Genomic DNA, 24,364 nt, shown 5'->3' on the forward strand with positions numbered 1-24,364 from the left:
GAAGCTGACTCACCCCCAGCTGAACACAAATAGAAGATGCCATTTTACAGGACCTTCTTTTTGTGCTTGTTATGTTTGATTAATGATATGTTTGGTGTTGATGGTGTGCTTGGTGCTATGCAAAGCACGCTAATAAAACACTCCTAGCCTTGGGGATGTACAGTGTAAAGAGATAATTATCAAGAAGACAGGATGTACTTGGAAACAAAGATGTGGGGGATAGTGTAGAGATTTTATGGGTTGGTATCCCTTAGAATATAGCTGTCAGGCAGTACAAGAGCTGCAGCACCTCCACTGCCAACCTTTTATTGTGTCTATTAACAGTGACAGCTATTTGGCGTGCCAGTTTTATGCCATGGAGTGTTTGTATTGTTCCAAGCACCACAGGGCCTTCTTCTCACTGAGGCCTCCAAATGTTTCAAGAGTAATAAGAAAACAATCATTCACTTGAAGTTTTATGCAGGAGACACACTTAAGTCGTATTTTTTAAATAGGTAATTTTAGCAGCTTCATTTTTCTCTGTATAATGATTAACTTCAGGGGGAAAAGGGGGCCTGAGCAAGTGTAGGGAGACATTAGCAAATTGGTTGTGGTCTAACTCAGAGCCAAGAGTGAGGAGCTGTAGAGATGCACACTAGTTAGGGAGAAGTGGTCAAATTATTTGCTCTGAGGGTGAAGGGAAAAGCCAGTAAATAACAACTGCTGGTGGAGCACTGTGGGCTGACTTTGGTTAAAAGCAGAGGAAATTGTAATGTGCAAAGCTTGTTCTTGTCAGACTAATGTCTTGTGCAGGCATTCAAGAGCAGTGTGGAAATTGAAGAGACACTGGGACTAGGATGCCTGACTGTGACAGAATTTCTCTTTGATGTGATTTGTTTTTTTCCCCCTTCCTTTCCCCCCCCTGCATATAAACTACACATGCATACCAAAACCTCTAAAGAAAGTAGTCTTGACTGTATCTACTTTGTTTTTTTCCAGAACCCTGGCTTTGATTAAACCTGATGCAATGCCTAAGCTTGGAGACCTAATTGATATCATTATTAATGCAGGGTTTACAATAACTAAGGCCAAAATGATGATGCTTTCAAGGTAAGGAATTTTTAAGGTTAGCTCTGTTGTAGCTTACTGTTATTCATGCTGTTTAATATTCTCTGAAACTATCCTGTGTTCCACACATCAAATCCATTCGAGTGAGTAAGAGAGGGTAGACTCATAAGTTTCATAATCATGTAGGTTCCTGAAAGCATGTAGAGAGTTAAGCAAAATATTAAAGTATGAGTGATTTAAGTATGCAATGTCTCTGTTACCAATCTAGGATGACTACCACAGCTTCAGCAATTCAGCAGTGTTTGCTATTGGCATGTCTGCATGTCATAGTATCATAGTATCATTCAGGGTTGGAAGGGACCACAAGGATCATCTAGTTCCAACCCCCCTGCCATGGGCAGGGACACCCCACACTAGATCAGGCTGGCCAGAGCCTCATCCAGCCTGGGCTTAAACACCTCCAGGGACAGGGCCTCGACCACCTCCCTGGACAACACATTCCAGGGTTTCACCACTCTCATGGGGAAGAACCTCCTCCTCACATCCAGCCTGAATCTCCCCACCTCCAGCTTCATTCCATTTCCCCCTAGTCCTATCACTACCTGAGATCCTGAGAAGTCCTTCCCCAGCCTTCCTGTAGGCCCCCTTCAGATACTGGAAGGCCACAATTAGGTCACCTCGAAGCCTTCTCTTCTGCAGACTGAACAGCCCCAACTCCTTCAGTCTGTCCTCATAGGAGAGGTGCTCCAGCCCTCTGATCATCCTCCTGGCCCTTTCCTGGACACCTTCCAGCACCTCCAGATCCCTCTTGTAATAGGGGCTCCAGAACTGGACACAGTACTCCAGGTGGGGTCTCACCAGGGCTGAGTAGAGGGGGAGGATCACCTCCCTCAACGTGCTGGCCACACTTCTCCTGATGCAGCCCAGGATCTGATTGGCTTTGCGGGCTGCAAGTGCACATTGAGAGCTCATGTTGAGCTTTTTGTCCACCAGCATCCCCAAGTCTCTCTCCTCAGGGCTGCTTTCCAGCCAGTCACTGCCCAGCCTGTATTTGTGCCTGGGATTGCCTTGACCCAGATGCAGGACCCTGCACTTGCTCTTATTGAACTTCATGAGGTTCAATAAGAGCAAGGTTTCAAGCTGGCTTTGTATTGTTTTGCTCTCCTGCAGTTTGAGAGATTTGATCCTGGAGTGGTGTGTTGTATGGTTTTTCATTTCCATGTCTGTCTGAGAACCTAAGAACTCTTGAGCCAAGTCACATGCTTCAGAGTTGACTCATGCTGAAGTGAAGAAACTTTGAGACTTGAACTTTCCTTGCCTATTGCTAGATAAACATTTTTGCTTGTCTTGCGTAGTTGAAAATAATTATTAATAGAAGCAGGATCAGGCTGTGATATTCAAGACACTATTTCAAATACACCCAATATTTGTGGTTTCTTTGTATACTATATGCTATGTTTCTTGAGAATGTGCAGTTTTTAAATTATAGAACTATGGCTTTGCTGTGGTAGTCTATCATTAGATTTCTTCAGGCATGCTTGTTCAAACTGATATCATCATAGTGTCATAGTATCAGTCAGGGTTGGATCCACCAGGATCATCTAATTCCAACCCCCTGCCATGGGCAGGGACACCCCACACTAGATCAGGCTGGCCAGAGCCTCATCCAGCCTGGGTTTAGACACCTCCAGGGACTGGGGACCTCAACCACCTCCCTGGACAACCCATTCCAGGGCTTCACCACCCTCATGGTGAAGAACTTCCTCCTCATCTCCAGCCTGAATCTCCCCACCTCCAGCTTCATTCCATTCCCCCTAGTCCTATCACTACCTGATATCCTGAGAAGTCCCTCCCCAGCCTTCCTGTAGGCCCCCTTCAGATACTGGAAGGCCACAATTAGGTCACCTCAGAGCCTTCTCTTCTGCAGACTGCTTTCTTTAAAAGGATCATTACTGACATATGTCTGGCAATCACTGTTAAGTAGATTGATGTCTTCTGTAAAAATTGTAGCCAAGATATAAAAGTGAGGGCAGGCACCTGCTTTGACAGAGCAGCTCTCTAGCCTCTCCTTTGACTCATACTTCAGCCTAATGTTCCCAGATGAGCACTGTTTTCCATTCTTTAAAAACAGAGACCTAATGAGGGAGATGAAATATAAAAGGACCCAGGTTGTAAATGGCACCAAGTCACACAGCCCAGCTGCAGTTTTATATTTACTGAAATTGGAATTCATAACTGAGTGGCAGGGCTCAGATTGTTTCAAAACCAGACACCTCAAATATTTCTTTGTGTTCAGGGATTATAATACTTAATCCATTTGCAAAATGTTTTTCATGGTTGCTTTCCAAAATGATTTGGTGAATTAGCCTCAGAAGAGGATTTTCGTGTGAAATAGTGAAATGGAAGCAAAAACTTGAGGCTCTTTGCAGAGGGTAGGTTTGAAGTTTGAGATGTCAAGAATTCCTGTGACTAGCATAACTGTTAAATCCTGTTTCTGCCCTAGTTATGAAGTGGAAGGGAAGAGCTGTATGGTCAATGAAAGTACTTTGAATGCTGATGCTTTTAGTGAACTGAAAGCAGCAAACCAGGAATTGTTAAGTTCCAATAAGCAGGTGGTCATTGTGATAAAAAAGCTGCTCCAATATTTATCCAGGCTAGGAAAATTAGATTCTTCTGAGGTTCTTCTTGAGGTTATTTCTTTCCTCTGGCAATATTTGGCTTAAGTCTGAACTGCACGTGGGAGAGATGTGAAAAGTTCCACGGCAGGTAGCAGAGCTGTGCCTTTGTTCATACTTGGAATCTGCTGTTTGAAAATCATGCAGGTAATTTCTTTCAGTGAAGAGTGCTGCTCAAAGGGAGCAAAATCACAGAAACCAGAAAAAATAGCAGGTTGTTTCTGCAGGTCAAAACACATTTCCAACAGGGATGTCCCACTCCCTTAATTATCCTTATAGCCTTCTGTTGGCCACTCTCCAGTAGTTCCCTGTCCCTTTTGAACTGGGGAACCCAGAATTGGACACAATAAATACTCTGTATGTGGCCTCACCAGGGCAGAGCAGAGGAGGAGAACCTCCCTTGACCTGCTGGCCACACTGTTCTTAATGTACCCCAGGATACCATTGGCCTTCTTGGCCACAAGGGCACATTGCTGTCCCACAGGTGACAATCTCCTCATCCAGATCATTGATCAAGATATTAAATGAGACTGACACCCAAACTGAGCCCTGTGAAACACTGCTTGTGTATGTGTCTATACATCTATTTTTATGTCTTTTTCAGAAAAGAAGCAGCTGATTTCTATGTAGACCATCAATCTAAACCTTTTTATAAGTAAGTATATCCATTTCAGTTTGACATGTATTAATTTATTTAATGCATAAGATTAATTTACCATATTTGGTACCACAAGGCCATGGGAAAATCAGGAGTTTCTTTAGCTGAGCGAAGCTCTTTGCAAAGTGTGCACCCTGCTTATCTACCTCCAGGGCTAGATCCTTATTTCAGCTATTGAAGTGTTTAACTCACACTCTTTACAGCCTGCTGAAATCAGGGGAATGCCTTTGGTCTCTTAGAAGTCAAAATGCTCCTAGCAAGGTGGCACTTCAAAGCTAAGGGAAGGAACTTCTTCAGGACCAGGGTGGAGCTTGCAGGTGATGAAGAATTAGGAGGGGAACACTTAGCTGTGAAAATTGATTTGGTAGCAAATAACCCAAATCATAAGTAACTGAAAGGGTAGTGCAGGGGGCAGTTGTTTGCTGTACTGCTGCCTTTGGACAAAGCTTCCATGATACTAGACTGCTCCACCTGACATGAAAAACTTTGGTCTTTCCATCACTGCCCAAATTGGTGGTTACGACCCAGAGACTGTATCATTTCTGCTTCACCTGAAAGTGCCAACATCTTTTTTTCCTTCCCTCTGAACTCGTGAGATTGCCTCTTTTAGAAAGAGAGTGCAGCTCTGCCTTGTGCTTTTCAGACAAGTTGAAACCTGGATTTGCACTGATTTGGTCAAGAGGCCTGGTTTCAGTACTGTTATGAATGCTTGAGTATTAGGATCTGCCAGCTGCTCTCCTGCAACAGCAGCTGATATATTGTGGGTCCAAACTCAAGCTCTTCTTGGAGACGTGGCCCCAGGCTGTGTCTGACCGTGTTGGAGATCAGAAGACAATTGAGAATTGCCTTTTCTTTGCTGAGTAAGCCTGCTTGAATATGCTGATAAATGACCAAGAATTTTACCTGTGGGGTTATTTCACAGATGTCTATCTACACTAATGGTAGCTATCTGAGGAATTGTAGCCTTTTTCTCCTGTGATGTGCCTGTTTCCTGTCCTGCAGTCCCATTGGCTACATCTTCTGTGCAGAATTTCAGAAACAAATAGTTATAAGGCATTACACAGCAAAGAGAACAAGAATCTTGAAGGCAGTGATGTGAAATCTTTGACTCATTAGTATTTAGCACCATATCATCTTTAAATTCAGGTATTGGTGGCAAGTTCACTAGTCAGTAAAAGTCAGTAGGGGAAAATAGCAATTCTGCTTGTTTCCAGAAGGATCTTTTTCATATTAAAGGATTGATTTTTAAGAAAGCATTGAAGATTCAGGGTTAGTCTGCATGATAAGCAGTGCTGTAGAAATGGCTTTATTTTTTTGTCTTTAAATTGGGTGTATCTATGTGTAAGACATGGAACTGAATCCTAAACAAGCAGTCTCAGCCCAGCAGAACTGAGGTCTTCACGGCATTTCTGTGTGTGGCTTCTTTATGTTTGTGTAACTTGTCCTGGCTTTAATGTCATGGAATGGTTTTGGTTGGAAAAGATCTCTAAGATCATCAAACCCAACCATCGACCTAACATCACCATAGCCACAGTCTCACAGTATCACAGTATAACTAAGGTTGGAAATGACCTCGGGGATCATCGAATCCAACCTATCAACACAGACCCCATGACTAGACCATGGCACCCAGTGCCACGTCCAATCTCCTCTTGAATGCCTCCAGGGATGGTGACTCCACCACCTCCCTGGGCAGCACATTCCAATGACGAATGACTCGCTCGGTGAAGAACTTCCTCCTCACCTTGAGTCTAAACCTCCCCTGGCACAGCTTGAGACTGTGTCCTCTTGTTCTGGTGCTGGTTGTCTGGGAGAAGAGACCAACCCCCCCCCGGCTACAACCACCTTTCAGGTAGTTGTAGAGGGCAATGAGGTCACCCCTGAGCCTTCTCTTTTCCAGGCTAAACAATCCCAGCTCCCTCAGCCTCTCCTCACAGGGCTGTGCTCAAGGCCTCTCCCCAGCCTTGTTGCCCTTCTCTGGACACATTCAAGTGTTTCAATGTCCTTCCTAAACTGAGGGGCCCAGAACTGGACACAGGACTCAAGGTGCAGCCTAACCAGTGCAGTGTACAGGGGCACAATGACTTCCCTGCTCCTGCTGGCCACACTATTCCTAATGCAGGCCAGGATGCCATTGGCCTCCTTGGCCACCTGGGCACACTGCTGGCTCATATTCAGGCGGCTGTCGATTGGCACCCCCAGGTCCCTCTCTGTTTGGGAGTTCTCCACCCACTCTGACCCCAGCCTGTAGCTCTGCATGGGATTGCCGCCAGGATAATCTGCTCCATCACTTTCCCTGGCACTGAGGTCAGGCTGACTGGCCTGGAGTTTCCAGGTTCCTCCATTCGACCCTTCTTGTGGATGGGGACCACATTGGCCCATTTCCAGGGCAGCATTTCAGTGCATGCTGATGATGAAGCAATGCATCCTGACAGCAGTGCTGAAGTTATGTCAGTGGGGAACACACACAGGTCGTGCTTGAGGCTCCTGAAATCCTGCTGTGCAGAAGAGAGATGCTTAGGAACTGTTCCTGTCAGGCAAATGGTTAGCAGGGTCTCTTTCACTGGTGATCTTTTCAGAAATTCTTTTGAAATCTAACATACTACCCTGGAGCAGGAGTGAGTTTGTATTATCTGGTTCTTTTTCTGTAGCCATAATGAGAAGGGAATGTCTGCACATGACCTACACCAACTTCTTCCTTCAAGCAGAGCCATCTTCAAAGGCAGATCAGGTTGCTCAAAGCTTTGCCAAGCTGAGTTCTGAGCACCTTCACTGGATCGTATGTTGTTGGTGGTTTTAGTTTGTACTGTGGGTCACCATGTGCTGTTTCCATTTTGCAGTGAGCTTCTTCAGTTTATAACAAGTGGTCCCATTGTTGCTATGGAAATCTTGGGAGATGATGCAGTTTGTAAGTGGAAAACGTTACTGGGGCCAGCAAACTCTGCAGTGGCTCAGGCTGATGGACCAGACAGCATCAGAGTCAACTTTGGACATAATGGCCTAAGAAATGCAGCTCATGGCCCAGATACTGTTGCTTCAGCTGCTCAAGTAAGTTTTTGAATGTTTGAGGTTTATGTTTTGCTTTATCTGGTAAGAGATGGGTCAGGAATGCCTCATTTTCCCCCCACTTGAGCTTGGGACTAGTTTAGATTCTTCATGGATCCTTGTTAGCATGGAAAAATAAATTGTCTGAAAACAGAGATCTTGTGTGTCACAAAGGGCTACCTTGGGCACTGTGATCAGGAGAGCATGCCTGGTCATTTTTAATGGCTTCTTTGTAGCACAAACATTGAGTTAATAGCTTAGTTTGCATAGCCTACTTTTAGCCTCCTAATGTTGGTCATAAAAAGAAGGGGATTAAACAATTAAATCCTTTTGTGCCCTCCTGTGTTTCTCTTATCTGTATTTCTCCACAGTCCTCACTAGTCCTCTGCCTGCAGCCTACTTCTCTCTGCTGTTACTGTTCAGAATGATTAATTATGAAAACAGGCCACTTTGTAGTGTGTTGTGCTTTGAGAGGTAATACAGTGGACTTGGCTTTGTGGAGTTTGGTTGCCTTTTGCTGTGTCTGCAGTGTATTTTTTCCTTAGTGCTAAGTAAAAGCCCTGGGACTGGGCTATATATGCTACTAGCATCTCTGCAGAATTAAGATGACTGTGTTGCTGTGGGGTAGGTATGCTGATAATGATGGCAAGAATAAAGTTTGCCTCATGATTGATTGGTATGTTGCTGGTGGATGAGGTACTAGGCCTGAGCTAGCAATATGTGCTGGCAGCCTGAAAAGTCAAGCTATCTGGGGCTGCATCAAGAGAGGTGTGGCCTGCGGGTCAAGAGAGATGGTTCTGCCCCTCCACTCTGCTCTTTTGAGAGCCCACCTGGAGTAGTGCATTCAGTTCATGAGCCCCCAGCACAAGAAAGATATAGATCTGTTGCAGAGGGTCCAGAGCAGGATCACAAAGATGATCAGAGGGCTGGAGCACTGCTCCTACAAGGACAGGCATAGCGAGTTGAGTCTGTTTAGCCTGGAGAAAAGAAGGCTCCAGGGAGACCTTTTAGCAGCCTTCTAGTACCTAAAGAGGGCCTACAGGATAGCTGGAGAGGGACTTTTTATAAGGGTCTCTGGCAATAGGACAAGGGGAAATGTTTTAACCCAGGGCAGGATACATTTAGATGAGACACTAGGAAGAATTTCTTTACTATGAGGGTGGTGAGACACTGGAATACATCGCCCAGAGAAGCTGTGGGTGCCTCATCCCTGGAAGTGTTTCAGATAGGGCTGGATTAGGCTTTGAAGAACCTGGCCTATGCAGAGAGGTGTCCCTGCCCATGGCAGAGAGGTTGGAACTAGATAATCTTTAAAATCCCTTCAAACTATAGCCATTCTATGATTCCATGACCTTAGCTTTAGACCAGCAAGGAAGAGATACCTGTTGTTGCTTCCTTGATCACAGCCTATTCTCTGTTGAAATTCATACAGCTGCAATAGCACATCTGGAAAGACACCTGCCCTGGAAAACCTAGTAAGTTGCCAAGTACCATATACTGGAAGATAGACATAGAGGTTATATCCTGATGGCAAGGGCAGAATTGGTCCCTTGCTGCTTCTGACAGGCTGTTAGGCTGTGTGGCACAGCAAGGTAACTATCAAGTGTACTGGTTTTCTGCTGGCCAAGCACTCGTCTTGCTTGTCTGCACCATGCCTGGGCAGCTGGATCCTCTCTGTGTTCCACTGATTTTGACAAGAAGTCCTATGCTGGACCTGAAGTATTTTTGCTACTGGCAGACTTGATGAAGATGGTAGAGTCAGAAGAGTTTGGATGAAATTGATCTTCTCCAGTGAAACAGAATTACAGTCATAAAAATGTCTTTGTAGTTCTGGTTAAATAGCTGTGTTCATGCAGAAGAGTGAAGATTTCTCTTTGTTCTTGTGTACTACTATGACAACTGTGCCAGCTTTTGAGCTGAGAGTGTCAGAAGTAGCATCTATTAGCATAAAATTTTGATTAGAAGCTTAAATGTGACTTGGCTGATGTTTGTTCTTTGTTCTTTCTGCATTTCATTGAATGCTGTTTCAAGGCCTCATTGATCTGCGGCATTTTATGACTCTGGGATGATTTTGTTACCCTCATAGTAAAGAATGTCTTCCTGATGTCCAGTCTAAATCTACCCTGTTCTAGTTTAAAACCACTGCCCCTTGTCCTATCACCACAGGCCCTTGTAAAAAAATCCCTCCCCACTGTTCCTGTGGTGTGTCCATAGAACGGCAACAAAGGGGTTTGGAGCACAGCCCTATGAGGAGAGGCTGAGGGAGCTGGGGTTGCTTAGCCTGGAGAAGAGGAGGCTCAGGGGAGACCTCATTGCTCTCTACAACTACCTGAAAGGAGGTTGTAGCCAGGTGGGGGTTGGTCTCTTCTCCCAGGCAACCAGCACCAGAACAAGAGGACACAGTCTCAAGCTGTGCCAGGGGAGGTTTAGGATGGATGTTAGGAAGAAGTTGTTCATAGGAAGAAGTTCTTCACAGAAAGAGTGATTGGCCATTGGAACGTGCTGCCCAGAGAGGTGGCGGAGTCACCATCACTGGATATGTTTAGGAAAAGACTGGATGAGGTGCTTGGTGCCATGATTTAGTTGATTAGATAGTGTTGGATGATAGGTTGGACTTGATGATCTCGAAGGTCTCTTCCAACCTGGTCTATTCTATTCTATTCTATCCTATCCTATCCTATCCTATCCTATCCTATCCTATCCTATCCTATCCTATCCTATCCTATCCTATCCTATCCTATTCCATTCCATTCCATTCCATTCCATTCCATTCCATTCCATTCCATTCCATTCCATTCCATTCCATTCCATTCCATTCCATTCCCCTTCAGGTACTGGAAGTCTGCTATAAAGTCTCCCTAGGGCCTTCTCTTCTGTTACTATTTAACACAAACGATTTATTTTTGTTGAGTAAGTATTATGTAACTTTTGCAGTTGTTGCTAATACCAATCTTCACTAAATCAATCCAAATAGTGCATTTAATAACCCCTGTGCCTATTTTCATTTAGTAGGCCCAGTATTATATGGCTGTGTAGCAGTTGCCATAGTAACTATTTAGATGCACCTTGTAGAAGCTTTGCTAAAAAGTAGTACAAGATATAGGGATCTAAGCAAACTCTCCTGAAGGAACACTGAAGTTTCAACCATGCTTAATAAATGTATGGTAAACTGAACAGTTAGAGTGGAAGATTGTACTGCTCTCCTGCAGACAAAATGGCAAGAGGAAGTATGCCTTTAGTATACTTGAAGTTAGTGTTTCTCTGCATGCCAAGTTTTGGAATCTTTTGAGATCAGGAATAAAGGGGAAGGGAAATAATTTTCTCTTGAGGCTCCCCTTGGCTATAGCCTGGTATTTCATTAGCCCAGTCTTTCAGCATTAGTTGGTTACTTCTTTTTTTCTTACATTTAGTGGATAAAACAATCTGTTAGTGATTGTAAATGTTTTACTGACTGCTTCTTTTAGAGTAGCCATTAGTTGACAGAGTGGGACAAGGGCTTTGGAGCGTGGGGGCAGGTGTTGATCTGTTAGAGGGTAGGGAGGGCTCTGCAGAGGGACCTTGACAGGCTGGACAGATGGGCAGAGTCCAACAGGATGGCATTTAACAAGTCCAAGTGCCAGGTTCTACACGTGGGCCGCAACAACCCCATGCAGTGCTACAGGCTGGGGTCAGAGTGGCTGGAGAGCAGCCAGGCAGAAAGGGACCTGGGGGCACTGGTTGACAGTAGGCTGAACATGAGCTAGCAGTGTGTCCAGGTGGCCAAGAAGGCCGATGGAACCCTGGCCTGCATCAGAAATAGTGTGGCCAGCAGGAGCAGTGAAGTCATTCTGCCCCTGTGCACAGCACTGGTTAGGCTACACCTTGAGTCCTGTGTCCAGATCTGGGCTCCTCAGTTTAAGAAGGACATTGAGATACTTGAACGTGTCCAGAGAAGGGCAATGAGGCTGGGGAGAGGCCTTGAGCACAGCCCTGTGAGGAGAGGTTGAGAGAGCTGAGGTTGCTTAGCCTCTCTACAACTACCTGAAAAGAGGTTGTAGCCAGGTGCAGATTGGTCTCTTCTCCCAGGCAGTGAGTTGTTAGGTGTTAGGTAGTAGGTTGAACATGATGATCTCTGAGGTCCTTTCCAACCTGGTTGATTCTGTGATCCTGTGTGATTGAATTGTATCATTGTTGAAATATGGATTACAGGAATTGTCAGGTTGTCATGAATTAAAGCCTGGGAGATAACTAGGTCTAATCTATCTGTACTGAGCCAGTAATGTGATGAGACAGGTTCAGGAAATGGCCTTTAGCCCTGCTACTGTTACACAGGAAAAAATTAGATAGATTTGTTAGTATTGCCAGATTGTTATTATTTCCCTTAAATAGAAATTTCTCATTTATCAAGACTCTTACTGCATTTGACCAGTAGGTCTGAAATGTAACCTGTGTTTTGAGCATTTGACTGATGTTGACTGGCAGATTGTGTAACATCCATGAATAAATGCTGTGGAAAAAGTGTGAAGTTGGCAGTGAGCAGTGAAACAGAAACCTGGCTGTGAAACTCACCCTGGTGTGGTCTAAGACCCAAGGTATATGATACCTGAATAGTGATGGTGGAAAGAAAAGAAGTGATTGGAGACAAAGAGGATCTTTTGATTCATCTCAGAAATGACAGCAGTTGAGTTAGTTAGCTTCAATTCAGTGAGATAAAAGCAGTTAGAAATCAGGTCCATAAGGCCTGAGGAGTGAGTCAACAATTTCAGGCAAAGTTTAGTTGTTTAAAACAAAGGGTAAATGTTAAAGAAAAATGAGAGGAGATCAGTATGGAAAGAATATAATATATATATATTATATATATATGTTATATATTATATATTAATAGCAAGAGGAAGGGCAAGGACAACCTCCACTCCTTGGTTGACATGGAGGGAAATGTTGTATCAAAGGAGGAGGAAAAGGCAGAGATACTTAACACCTTCTTTGCCTCAATTTTTACTAGCAGGACAGAACGTCTTCCAGACAGCTGGCCTGCAGAGCCGGCAGAAGGAGCCAGGGAGCTGCACAGTTTCCCTATGTTCCATGAGGAGGTGGTTGGAACTCTCCTCAGCAGCTTGGAGCCCCACAAGTCCATGGGACCAGATGGGATCCATCCTAGGGTGCTGAGAGAGCTGGCAGATGAGCTGACCAAGCCACTCTCCATCATTTTTCAGCAGTCCTGGCTTACTGGAGAGGTCCCAGAGGACTGGAAGCTGGCCAACGTGGTGCCCATCCACAAGAAGGGCCGGTTGGATGAGCCAGGGAATTATAGGCCTGTCAGCCTGACCTCAGTGCCAAGCAAGATCATGGAACAGGTCATCCTGAGTGCAATCACACAGCACTTAGAGGATGGCCAAGGGATCAGGCCTAGCCAGCATGGATTTAGGAAGGGCAGGTCCTGCCTGACCAACCTGATCTGCTTCTATGATCAGGTGACCCGCCTGGTGGATGTGGGGAGGCCTGTGGATGTAGTCTACCTGGACCTCAGCAAGGCCTTTGACACCATCCCCCATAGCAAACTCCTGGCCAAGCTGTCAGCCCATGGCTTGGACGGGAGCACACTGCGATGGGTTAGGAACTGGCTGGAGGGCCGAGCCCAGAGAGTGGTGGTGAATGGTGCCACATCCAGCTGGCAGCCAGTCACTAGTGGTGTGCCCCAAGGATCAGTGCTGGGCCCTGTGCTCTTTAACATCTTTATTGATGATCTGGATGAGGGTTTATTCTAAGATATGCTGAGAGATGTATGGTATTTGTGGTTTTTTCTCATAGAGTAAAAATGATGATGTTAAAAGAAGGAAGGTAAAATACATGTTTATGGGAGTGGACTTGGGAAGGATACTGAGGAAAGAGAGAGAATTCCCCAGACTGGTAGCACTTCTGCCACATGATTGTGGCAGCAGCATTCCCAGTGCTCTGAATAGAAATGGATTGCATTGCAGCAGTGAAAAGAAAGCCATTGCAGAAATACTCAAATCCTGGTTTTATGACTGTAGCAATGATGCCAGAGAGAGAAAGATAAATTTGAGAGAACATTACGAGGGGAAAAAAGTATTTGTAGCACAAAAATCCATGATTAAAATTTATCTTCTGTAACTATGGATACTTCAGATGTTTTTAATGCTGATAAAAGCTGATGCATGCAGCTAGATGAATTTGAAACTTACTCAATTACAATTGTTTCCAGGAGCTGGAATTGTTCTTTCCCTCCAGTGGAGGTTGTGGACCAGTCAACAGTGCAAAATTCACAAACTGTACTTGTTGCATCATTAAGCCTCATGCAGTTAATGAAGGTAAGCAATGGAGGTAGTGGAGGTAATAGCAATATGTGCTTGACTGTATCCATGGCCATTCCTGTGCCTTTGTGTTTTCTGGAGAATGAGACTGCAAGAGCACGCAGGGTAGCACAGGGTATTTCCTAGCACATGCAAAAGTAAGATCTTTTGTACACCTTTGCTGTTTCTGCAGTTCAGTTCCCTGGAGGGTGGATTCTGTGCTTTCCATGTGGACACTTGTTAATTTCAAAATAAGAAGGGAGGGATTAAATAGAAAAAAAAATTAAAAAGGTAAAAATATACATGAGATTTGATGAGTCTTCCTGTGACAGCTTGCCATGTCCTTCCTCCTGCCTGTCCACCACACTCGTCTGCTGGAGGTTAGCATCCTCGTGGCAGAGTGCAAGCAGGGCACCTGGCCATATTGCAGAGAATAGAACAGAACAGAATTAACCAGGTCATCAAGTCCAACCTATCACCCAACACCATCTAATCAACTAAACCATGGCACCAAGCACCCCATCCAGTCTCTTCTTAAACACCTTCAGTGATGGTGACTCCACCACCTCCCTGGGCAGCACATTCCAATGGCCAATCTCTCTGTGAAGAACTTCTTCCTAACATCCAGCCTAAACCTCCCCTGGTGCAGCTTGAGACTGTGTCCTCTCGTTCTGTTGGTGGTTCCTTAGGGGGAGTGACCAACCCCCACCTGGCTACAACCTCCCTTCAGGTAATTGTGGACAGCAATAAGGTCTCCCCTGAGCCTCCTCTTCTCCAGGCTAAGCAACCCCAGAGCCTTCCACTCACACAATACATTAAAACTACTCACAAAGAGAGATTTGTGCTGGCAGGAACTTTGTTCTGCTAAATACAGTGAGTATGAAAAGTAGACAAGGCTTTACTCTGTGAAAGTGAGCCAAAGACCTAAAGCATTTGTTGGATTCCATGAAGCTTTCTGTGCTGGAGAACGCCCTGTGAGCTCACCACATGAGTGTTGGAAATATTGAATGCCCAACTGTTACCATGCAAAAATAATGTCAGTTTTGCATACTGTACTCATACAAGAACACATGTAGGAGCAGTGAGTGCAATAAAATATTTTGACTCTGGCACTGCAATAGGATCTTTGGGTGCAGAATAAATATTGCCGTGTGAGAGCACCGAGATTGTTCTTGGAGACAGAGCACTCTGACACATTTAAGTTCTGTTTCTGTGGATGGCTGAAATGGAAACAGCAGAAGTGGCCACAGCAGTTTCCAGGCCTTTCACACCTCAAGTGGGATGTCTGGAGAGCTTGCTGAAAAAAATAAATGGCTTTGACAAGAAAGAGTCTCACATTCACTGCTGATAGTAGGCCTGTTATCTCTTTGAGGCATGGTCTCACCTACTGATAAGTCTCCCATGCAGCAAAGACAGCGATGTTCCTTTTACAGAAATAGGGGCAGCAGCTGGGGCTGGGGTCTCACCTAGCTAAGGGATGAGCTCATCTGTGTCAGGATTGTTAGTATACTTAATTTGATTGTGAAAATAGCACAGTGGATGGCTCAGGCTGTGCTTTCCTATGCTTCAAATATAATTTCTATTACATATGGAAGCTCAGATTCTTAGTGAGCTCAGGTTGCCCCTTCCTACTTGCAATCTTAATTTCTGTAGATTTCATAGTGCCCTGTCTGTTACTTTCTTCTTTTCTTGAACTTCTCAGGATTCTTTTTGAATTGCTAAAGGACAAATTCTGGCCCTGTTTGCCCTTTCCTCTGGGAATGTGTCTGGAGGAGGTAGGGCTGGTGGGAGAAAAGGTCTGGTTACAGATAAACAGAAATCTAAGTGCACAACCAGCCTTGCAATGTGGGTGCTGGAAAGCAGAACTAAAAGCTAGCTAAGCTTGTAATCAATTTACTGTCCTTTTTCTCACACCATAGAGGGCTTTAAAGAGAGAGCAGAGCAGCCAAGCAGCAATTAAAACATGAAAGACAAAGTGTACTTTGAGCAATCTCTCTCCATATTGCTTTGATTACTATCCTCAACAGAACAGAGACATAAAAATGGAATTTTCTAAGTCAGCAAAGCGTTTTATCCATTTTAAATTAATGTGGGGTTCAGGGACTGACTAGGATCTTACCTTAGTAAGATCTGTTGTTTCTGCCTTTTTTCTCCAGTGTTACTCTGAATGTTTCAAAAGCCACAGGTACTACATCTTTTAAAGAGATGATGAGACTGAGAAGGCCTTGAAAGAATTGCTGTAAGTCTGGCTTCTGATGAGGAGCTGTGATTAGAGAAAGGAGGATTCACTGTGGCAGAGTGGTGGTCTCCCTCTCTGGCTGAGAGCACTGGTGTGACTTCATATTGCAGCTGGACTGGTTGCAGTCTTTGGTTTGAGGCAAGATGAATCTTTCTTCACATGGGTTGGAGGAACTCCTCAGCATCAGAGACTGGATGGGGCACTTAGTGCCATTGTTTAGTTGATTAGAGAATGTTGGATGATAGGTTGGACTTGATGATCTCAAAGGTCTTTTCCAACCTGGTCTGGTCTGGTCTATTCTATTCTATTCTATTCTATTCTATTCTATTCTATTCTATTCTATTCTATTCTGTTCTGTTCTGTTCTGTTCTGTTCTGTTCCGTTCCGTTCCATTCCATTCCATTCCATTCCATTAGCACAATGTGCCAGGAGTGTGGCAGTGGGGAGGATTTGGCTTTCTTAGCCAGGTCTCCTCTGTACTTCTTAGTCTTTCTTGTATATTCTTCTTCAGCCTATTTTTGTGAGTAACAACAACAATACCACTTGAAGGGCATCTCTTTCATTACACTTGGTCTTGTAAAACCAGTTGGAGGAACCATGCACAGAAGAGTAGAGCTGTGTGCTGGCTTTGCAATAGTTTTTGGAAGTCTTAATTCTGCAGTTACTCTCTTAGGATTAAACTGCCTGCTTTAAAGTTGAAGGAATGTAGCCTTTGCCTCCTGTAGATTTTAAAGCTTTAAATTCTGAGCATGCTGCGTGGCAGTGGCAGGCTGTCTCTGTGGGAATGCCACCATTCTTCCTTCCCTGTGTGGACTGTTGTGGAGTCTGGGAATAGCATACCGAAAGGGGTTGGGAGGACCAAACAATCTGCTCAGGAGAGTTCCCAGCTTCCTGTCTGAAACAGGCAGGCAAGAAGGGAGGAGCCTGGTTTTAGGAATTAAGAGAGCAGAGACGTGGCAATGGAGCAGGCTGGCCCTGTGGGTTGTGCATCTGTGAGCAGGGAGTTTGAGAAGGGAAGGACTGACCTATTTGGGCTCAGCAATCTGAGACAGAGGAGGGAGGCCCTACTCATCTCATCTCCCTTTTAATGGCTGTTAGCAACTGTGTCCAGTGATACCCAAGACATTCTGGTTACACCGGCAACATCTCCAATATCTCAGTTGAAGTAGGTGCTATAGCAACTAGTGAGCTGTGCTTGCGGCAACATTGCACGAAGGAGACTGCACGGTCTTAGCAGCAAGCAACTTACTTACCTCCAGCAGCAGTGCTTCTAGCAATGCCTGTCCAGCCTGCTGATTCTGAAGGGGAGAATGTAAGCAGAAACACAGCAGCTGGAGAGGGAAGGAAATCCTGTATGGCCATCAATGTGAAAAGATGATTTGGCAGGAGCATGGGGAGAAATTTATGTGGGTCAAAGCAGTGGAGCCTCATATGCATTGCAGATTTGATTTGTACTCCACCAATTTGCAGTATTGACTGTCTAAAAAGAAACCCTTTTTGCAATTTCCTATGCACTCCTGAGGGTTTGGTCTTGATTATCTAATTGCCATTAATATAATCTGATCATTACACATTTAAAATTGGGTGATAGACATTTCATTTATGTACTTGAGCTTGGGTGGAGCTTTAGCCTTTTTTTCTCCACAAACATTTGGCTGCATTCATGATCTGAATTTTGCTTTCTAGTCTTTTTTTCCCTCCCCAGTGTTTCTTTTTTTTTTTTTTCAGTTTCATGTCTGATTCTTAGATGGAAAAAAATCTTCTCTTTTTCCATGCTGGAAAATGGTTTGCTTTAACCACAGCCATAAGCCAGGTGGCTTTTCAGCAAGCTTACCTTGGTGTCAAAAGGATGAATCTAGTCTCTAGTTTATGCAGAGTCATAGAGTCATAGAATGCATCGAGTTGGAGGGGACCCTCAAAGGTCATCTTGTCCAACCCCCCTGCAGTCAGCAGGGACATCTCCAACTACATCAGGTAGTTGGCCTTAAATGTCTCCAGTGATGGAACCTCTACCATCTCTCTGGGCCACCTGTTCCAGTATTTCACTATTCTCATGAGAAACTTTCTCCTAATGTCCAACCTAAATCTACCCTGCCCCAGTTTCAAACCATTGCCCCTCATCCTATCGCTACGTGCCCTTGTAAACAATCCCTCCCCAGCATTCCTGTAGGTCCCTTTCAGGTACTAGAAGGCTGCTATAATGTCTCCTCAGAGCCTTCTCTTGGCTAGGTGTAACAACCATAATCCTCTCAGCATGTCTTCCTAGGAGAGGTGCTCCAGCCCTCTGGTCATCTTTGTGGCCCTTCTCTGGACCCATTCCAGCAGGCCCTTTCTTAGTTACTGACTCTGATTACCAAAGAGGGTTTACAGGATTCCTGTCCAGTGACAAAGCAGTGGAAAATCACTGTTGGTTTTATCTCTGGCCTTGCTGACCCTCTCCTCAGGGGCATACAGAAACATCTGTTGCTAAGCAGCTGCAGCAGCACAGCCTCGCCCCCTGCAACAGGACCAGGCGCAGCACTCACACACATGATAAGTCCAGTAAGTGGGAGTACTACAAGTGTCTGTCAGGCTACAGAGTAACCCTGGGGCCTGATAAAGGGTGTCAGGGGAGTTATGTGGAGTTTAACTTCAGCTGTCAAGGGTGCTGGTAATACTGGAGGGGTGGTGTCATTCGCTGTCTAGGAATGTGCGTCACAGGTACCACTTAAAGGGGTAAGGCAAGAGTTACTTTGTCAGCCTGGTGTCAGCATAACATCTGTGTAGGATCAGAGATGGGGGAACAGCTGGTAAGGCCACTGGAGACAGTGTAGCTCAGTGCTCCAGACTAGACAGCTTCAGCTTGTTCTCTAGCTACTTTTCCCAGTGGACATGGAGGAGTTCCCTGGCTGTCTGGAAATTGGCAGTGGCGAGGTGGTTATGTTTTAACTCTGAAGGGGATTTGCAGGAGCAGTCAAATTCCTCTTTATTGGGAGCTGGAAGCAAAAGCACCCTGATGCTGCTCTGTGCTGGCATGTTCTGATCAGGGGTGTGTCAGGGAGACATGATGTGGTTTGGCCCCTGTAGAGTCTGCCATGACTTTCAGTGTCTCTTAGCCACCGCCTCCTCTCCTAAGACCAGTTTGCAGTCAAGAAGGGTGGTGACTAGTGAGCACAGTGTGTTGATTAGGATTGTAGAGCTTAATTGACTAATGATTGGAGAGTTTAAGTGTGAATCTGCGTTCTGTAACCCGCTTGGAGCTTCTGAGAGTTCAGTTACTAGGTCACAGTTGCAATTGTTTTGACATTCTCTTTTTGTAATTCCCCTCCTGTTACTAGAACTGGAGGCATTAGCTATGGTGCTTGGAAGCCAAATGTGTGAATGCATTGGAATGGATGAACTCCAGTTTAATGCCCTGAGGACAGTTATGACTCAACTGTTTTGTCAGCAGAAATAGCACCTTGTAGATCCCAGGTTGGGATTAACTTTAATATATTTCTGTGTAACAGCTTTGTCATGTTGGCTGTCGGAAATAGATTTGGTCTTTCATGGCTGGGTTAAAGTTTCTTTCATGTGGCTTTTGCTTAATTACTTTGAAAAAGATCAGGGGAAAATAAGTTTTGTAGCTCTTTCCTGTATTCTCTCTAGCAAGACCCTTCCAACCCCTAACATTCTCTGATTCTGTGATTCTGTGAACTGGGGTTGTTTAGAATAAACCTTTATTTTAGAATAAACCAGACCAGGTTGGAAGAGACCTTCAAGATCATCGTGTCCAACCCATCAACCAATCCAACCCACCCAAACAGCTAACCCATGGCACCAAGCACCCCATCAAGTCTCCTCCTGAACACCTCCAATGACGGTGACTCCACCACCTCCTTGGCAGCCCATTCCAATGGGCAATCACTCTCTCTGTATAGATCTTCTTCCTAACATCTAACCTGAACCTCCCCTGGCACAGCCTGAGACTGTGTCCTTTTGTTCTGGTACTGGGTGCCTGGGAGAAGAGACCAACATCCGCCTGTCTACAACCTCCCTTCAGGTAGTTGTAGAGAGTGATAAAGTCACCCCTGAGTCTCCTCTTCTCCAGGCTGAGCAATCCCAGCTCCCTCAATCTTTCCTCATAGGACTTGTGTTCCAAACCCCTCACCAACTTCATTGCCCTTCTCTGGACTGAAGAAGAGGAGGCTGAATGGAGACCTCATTGCTCTCTACAACTACCTGAAAGGACATTGTAGCGAGGTGGGGACTGGTCTTTTCTCCTTAGTATCAGGTGATAGAATGAGAGGAAGTGGCCTGAAATTGCTCCAGGGAAGGTTTTGGTTGGATATTAGGAAAAATTTCTTTTCTGATAGAGTGGTCAGGCATTGGAACAGGCTGCCCAGGGAGATGGTGGAGTCACCACCCATGAAGGTATTCAAGAAACATGTGGGCATGGCATTTACAGGACATGGTTTCATGGCCATGGTGGTCTTGGCTCGATGGTTGGACTCATTTTAGTGTTTTTTTCCAACTGAAGCAATTCCTTCATTCTGTATCCAAAGTATGTCACTAGCCTGATATCTGAGGATGCAATGAAACCTTTCTCACCAGAAGGTTTTGAGGACATTTTAGAGAAAATTAAACAATGCAGCCATGCATAATTCAACTTCACTCTACATTGAAGCAAAAGACAAATACCTTGAAGTCTCCTCTCTTACTGCCCTTTTCAAATTGGAATCTAAGGAGAAAGGTAAGGTACTGGGTATGAAAAGAGCCAAGACACATAATGCAGAAATGCATGATAGCCTTTTGCCAAGCTGAAAGTAAATATCAGAGCTTACAGTATATTTGTTATTGATCTGGGACAGTGAGTTGGCAAACCTTCCATGGGAAATGGCAGATAAAATTTGTAAAGCCTGGAACATTGTAAGGGATCTCTTGAGGGTTTTAACTTCCAGAGTGAAGTTAATTGACAGTGCAATAGCAGATTAAAATGATTGCTTATAGTTCTGGGTTAACACAGTATCACATTATAAGTAAGGTTGGAAGAGACCTTCAGGATCATCGAGTCCAGCACACACTACAGGCTGGGCAGTGACTGGCTGGAAAGAAGCCCTGAGGAGAGAGACTGGGGGTGCTGGTGGACAAAAAGCTCAACATGAGCTCTCAGTGTGCACTTGCAGCCTGCAAAACCAATCAGATCCTGGGCTGCATCAGGAGAAGTGTGGCCAGCAGGTCGAGGGAGGTGATCCTCCCCCTCTACTCAGCCCTGGTGAGACCCCACCTGGAGTACTGCATCCAGTTCTGGAGCCCCTATTACAGGAGGGTTATGGAGGTGCTGGAAGATGTCCAGGGAAGGGCCAGGAGGATGATCAGAGGGCTGGAGCACCTCTCCTATGAGGACAGACTGAAGGAGTTGGGGCTGTTCAGTCTGGAGAAGAGAAGGCTCCGAGGTGACCTCATTGTGGCCTTCCAGTATCTGAAGGGGGCCTACAGGAAGGCTGGGGAAGGACTTCTCAGGATGTCAGGCAGTGATAGGACTAGGGGGAATGGAATGAAGCTGGAGGTGGGGAGATTCAGGCTGGATGTGAGGAGGAGATTCTTCCCCATGAGAGTGGTGAAGCCCTGGAATGGGTTGTCCAGGGAGGTGGTGGAGGCCTGCAGTCCCTGAAGGTGTTTAAGAGCAGGCTGGACGAGGCTCTGGGCAGCCTGATCTAGTGTGGGGTGCCCCTGCCCATGGCAGGGGGGTTGGAACTAGATGATCCTTGTGGTCCCTTCCAACCCTGACTGATACTATGATACTATGATACTACCAGGCATAGTTTTAACCATTTCCTCTCTGTGACTCTAGCTGCTCATGAAAATTTCCATGCATAGTGTTCAGCAGAGATAACCAGGCAAAAGAAATATTAGTAAGTACACAGATGGTTTGAATTAGAATGCTGAATGCCCCAGTATAATCCAGCAGTATTAAAATGTTGAGTTTTGTTCACCCTCTCAGGGAGGTGGTGGAGTCACCATCGCTGGAGGTGTTTAAGAGGGGACTGGATGAGGCACTTGGTGCCATGGTTTAATTGATCAGATGGTGTTGGGCGATAGGTCGGACTTGATGATCTCAAAGGGCTTTTCCAACCTGGTTAATTCTATTCTTAAGAATTAAAAGTAAGATCATTATAAAATTAAAAATCATGGTATTAATTGTTACAGTTATTAAAATTGAACTCATCACAAACATAGAAACATTCTACTGGCCACAGTCATTGACATACTCTTTACCAGTGAATAAAAATCAGAGTGGATGTTCTGAAGGAGCACAAGAGAATGAACAACCCAAAAGAAAGAAGTGAAACCCCACATATTTCTCTTCAAGCTTTCTCAGCACAAGAATAATGACAGCGATCTGAGCCTTTCTGGTCTTTTGTAAATGTACAGCTATCAGTTTGAGTTATGTGGAACTCTTGCAGGGGCATTGATCTTTGCTTCTTAATCTTTTCCTTCCTCTAATTCCCTTCTCAAGTGGCACGCACTCTGCAGCCAAATGAATGAATCCTTTCTATAGCCTGGAAGCAGTGTTTGACTTGAGTTTCTGTATGGATTTTTGTGTCTGGAGTTTAAATGTGACTCTTCCCATCTGTTTCCTTGCAACAAGTCACAGTATCACAGTATCACAGTATCACTTAGGTTGGAAAGGACCTCGAGGATCATCGAGTCCAACCTATCAACACAGACCCCATGACTAGACCATGGCACCAAGTGCCACGTCCAATCTCCCCTTGAACGCGTCCAGGGATGATGACTCCACCACCTCCCTGGGCAGCACATTCCAATGATGAATGACTCGCTCGGTGAAGAACTTTCTCCTCACCTCGAGTCTAAACCTCCCCTGGCGCAGCTTGAGACTGTGTCCTCTTGTTCTGCTGCTGGTTGCCTGGGAGAAGAGGCCAACCCCTTCCTGGCTACAACCACCTTTCAGGTAGTTGTAGAGGGCAATGAGGTAACCCCTGAGCCTTCTCTTCTCCAGGCTAAACAATCCCAGCTCCCTCAGCCTCTCCTCATAGGGCTGTGCTCAAGGCCTCTCCCCAGCCTTGTTGCCCTTCTCTGGACACGCTCAATGGTTTCGATGTCCTTCTTAAACTGAGGGGCCCAGAACTGGACACAGGACTCAAGGTGCAGCCTAACCAAAGCAGAGTCCAGGGGCACAATGACTTCCCTGCTCCTGCTTGCCACACTATTCCTAATGCAGGCCAGGATGCTATTGGCCCTCCTGGCCACCTGGGCACACTGCTGGCTCATATTCAGGTGGCTGTCAATCAGCACCCCCAGGTCCCTCTCTGTTTGGGAGCTCTCCAGCCACTCCGACCCCAGCCTGTAGCTCTGCATGGGATTGCCGTCTCAGAACAAGTTTGTTTGGGGTTGTTTTTTTCCTACAGGTTTTCATAATTTTGTGTCTCCCTGCCTTGTCTGGCATTCACAAGTGTGGACTTGTTCATTAAATCTGTCCAAAACATCACAGCTGGGATTAAGCCTTTAAATGTTCCACCCCTTTTGAATCTTTCTATTGGTTCCCATTCTCAGTCACATCAAGTGCTCAGCTATTTTGATTTAAAGATCCCCAAAGATTTACTGTCTGAGTGCATAATTAGTTTTTTGTGTGCTAGCAAAATGAAGTGCTGACTTCTGTTGTAAAATGACTGCTGATACCTTTTACCCTTTTAGTACTTTCAAATGAGTGTTGTTTGTAAAGATTTTCACCAGTGATACACTGATTGAGTTCTCCATAAATATCTGTAGAGCTGCCCTTCAAACTTCTTAAGGTTCTTTAGTGCAATGCCTAGAGAGAAATGAGCGATGAATGGAAAACCTTGGATTCTATTACCATGAACAATATTCTCTTATTTCCTCACATTTTCCTCTGTATCTTCTGACTGCATCCAGCTTATCTTTTTTCCCCTCTCATGCTTAGGTTGGGTGGCTTTTGAGCTCCCCTTCTAGCCATTGGACTAGTGTGTGTGTTTCAGGAGGCTCCCTGTCCCCCTGTGATTCACTTCCTTGTGCTCCAAAGTACAAATACAAAAATGACTGGATATCCTTTTTCATAGCTGCTGCTGCACTGGCAGACCAAAAAGCTGACTGTACTCTGGGCTGCATCAAAAGATGTGTGGCCATCAGGTCAAGGGAGGTAATTCTGCCCCTCTACTCTGCCCTTGTGACACCCCACCTGGAGTACCGTGCCCACCTCCAGAGCCCCAGTACAAGAAGGACATGGATCTGTCAGAGATGGCTCACAGGTGGACCACAAAGATGATCAGAGGGCTGGAGCACCGCTCCTGTGAGGACAGGATGAGGGAGTTCAGTCTGTTCAGCCTGGAGAAGGGAAAGCTCCAGGGAGACCTTCCAGTACTTGAATGAGGCTTGCAGGAGTGCTGGGGAGGGCCTGTGGTGATAGGAC

General features: G+C 45.3%; 1 protein-coding gene across 1 annotated transcript in view; it reads left to right on the plus strand.

The window, feature by feature from the left end:
• The window catches only part of NME7 (NME/NM23 family member 7), a 102,059-nt gene that overhangs the window by 29,946 nt on the left and 47,749 nt on the right, over positions 1 to 24,364 (plus strand). Inside the window, exons 4-7 of the mRNA XM_068160645.1 lie at positions 979 to 1,089; positions 4,327 to 4,377; positions 7,221 to 7,428; positions 13,628 to 13,733. Coding sequence (XP_068016746.1) covers positions 979 to 1,089; positions 4,327 to 4,377; positions 7,221 to 7,428; positions 13,628 to 13,733 — 476 coding nt within the window. The remainder of the gene's footprint in view (positions 1 to 978; positions 1,090 to 4,326; positions 4,378 to 7,220; positions 7,429 to 13,627; positions 13,734 to 24,364) is intronic.

Source organism: Melanerpes formicivorus, unplaced genomic scaffold (genome assembly GCF_026170545.1).
Source record: "Melanerpes formicivorus ecotype bairdi unplaced genomic scaffold, bMelFor1.0.p_v2 SCAF_51, whole genome shotgun sequence".
Lineage (NCBI taxonomy): Eukaryota > Metazoa > Chordata > Aves > Piciformes > Picidae > Melanerpes > Melanerpes formicivorus.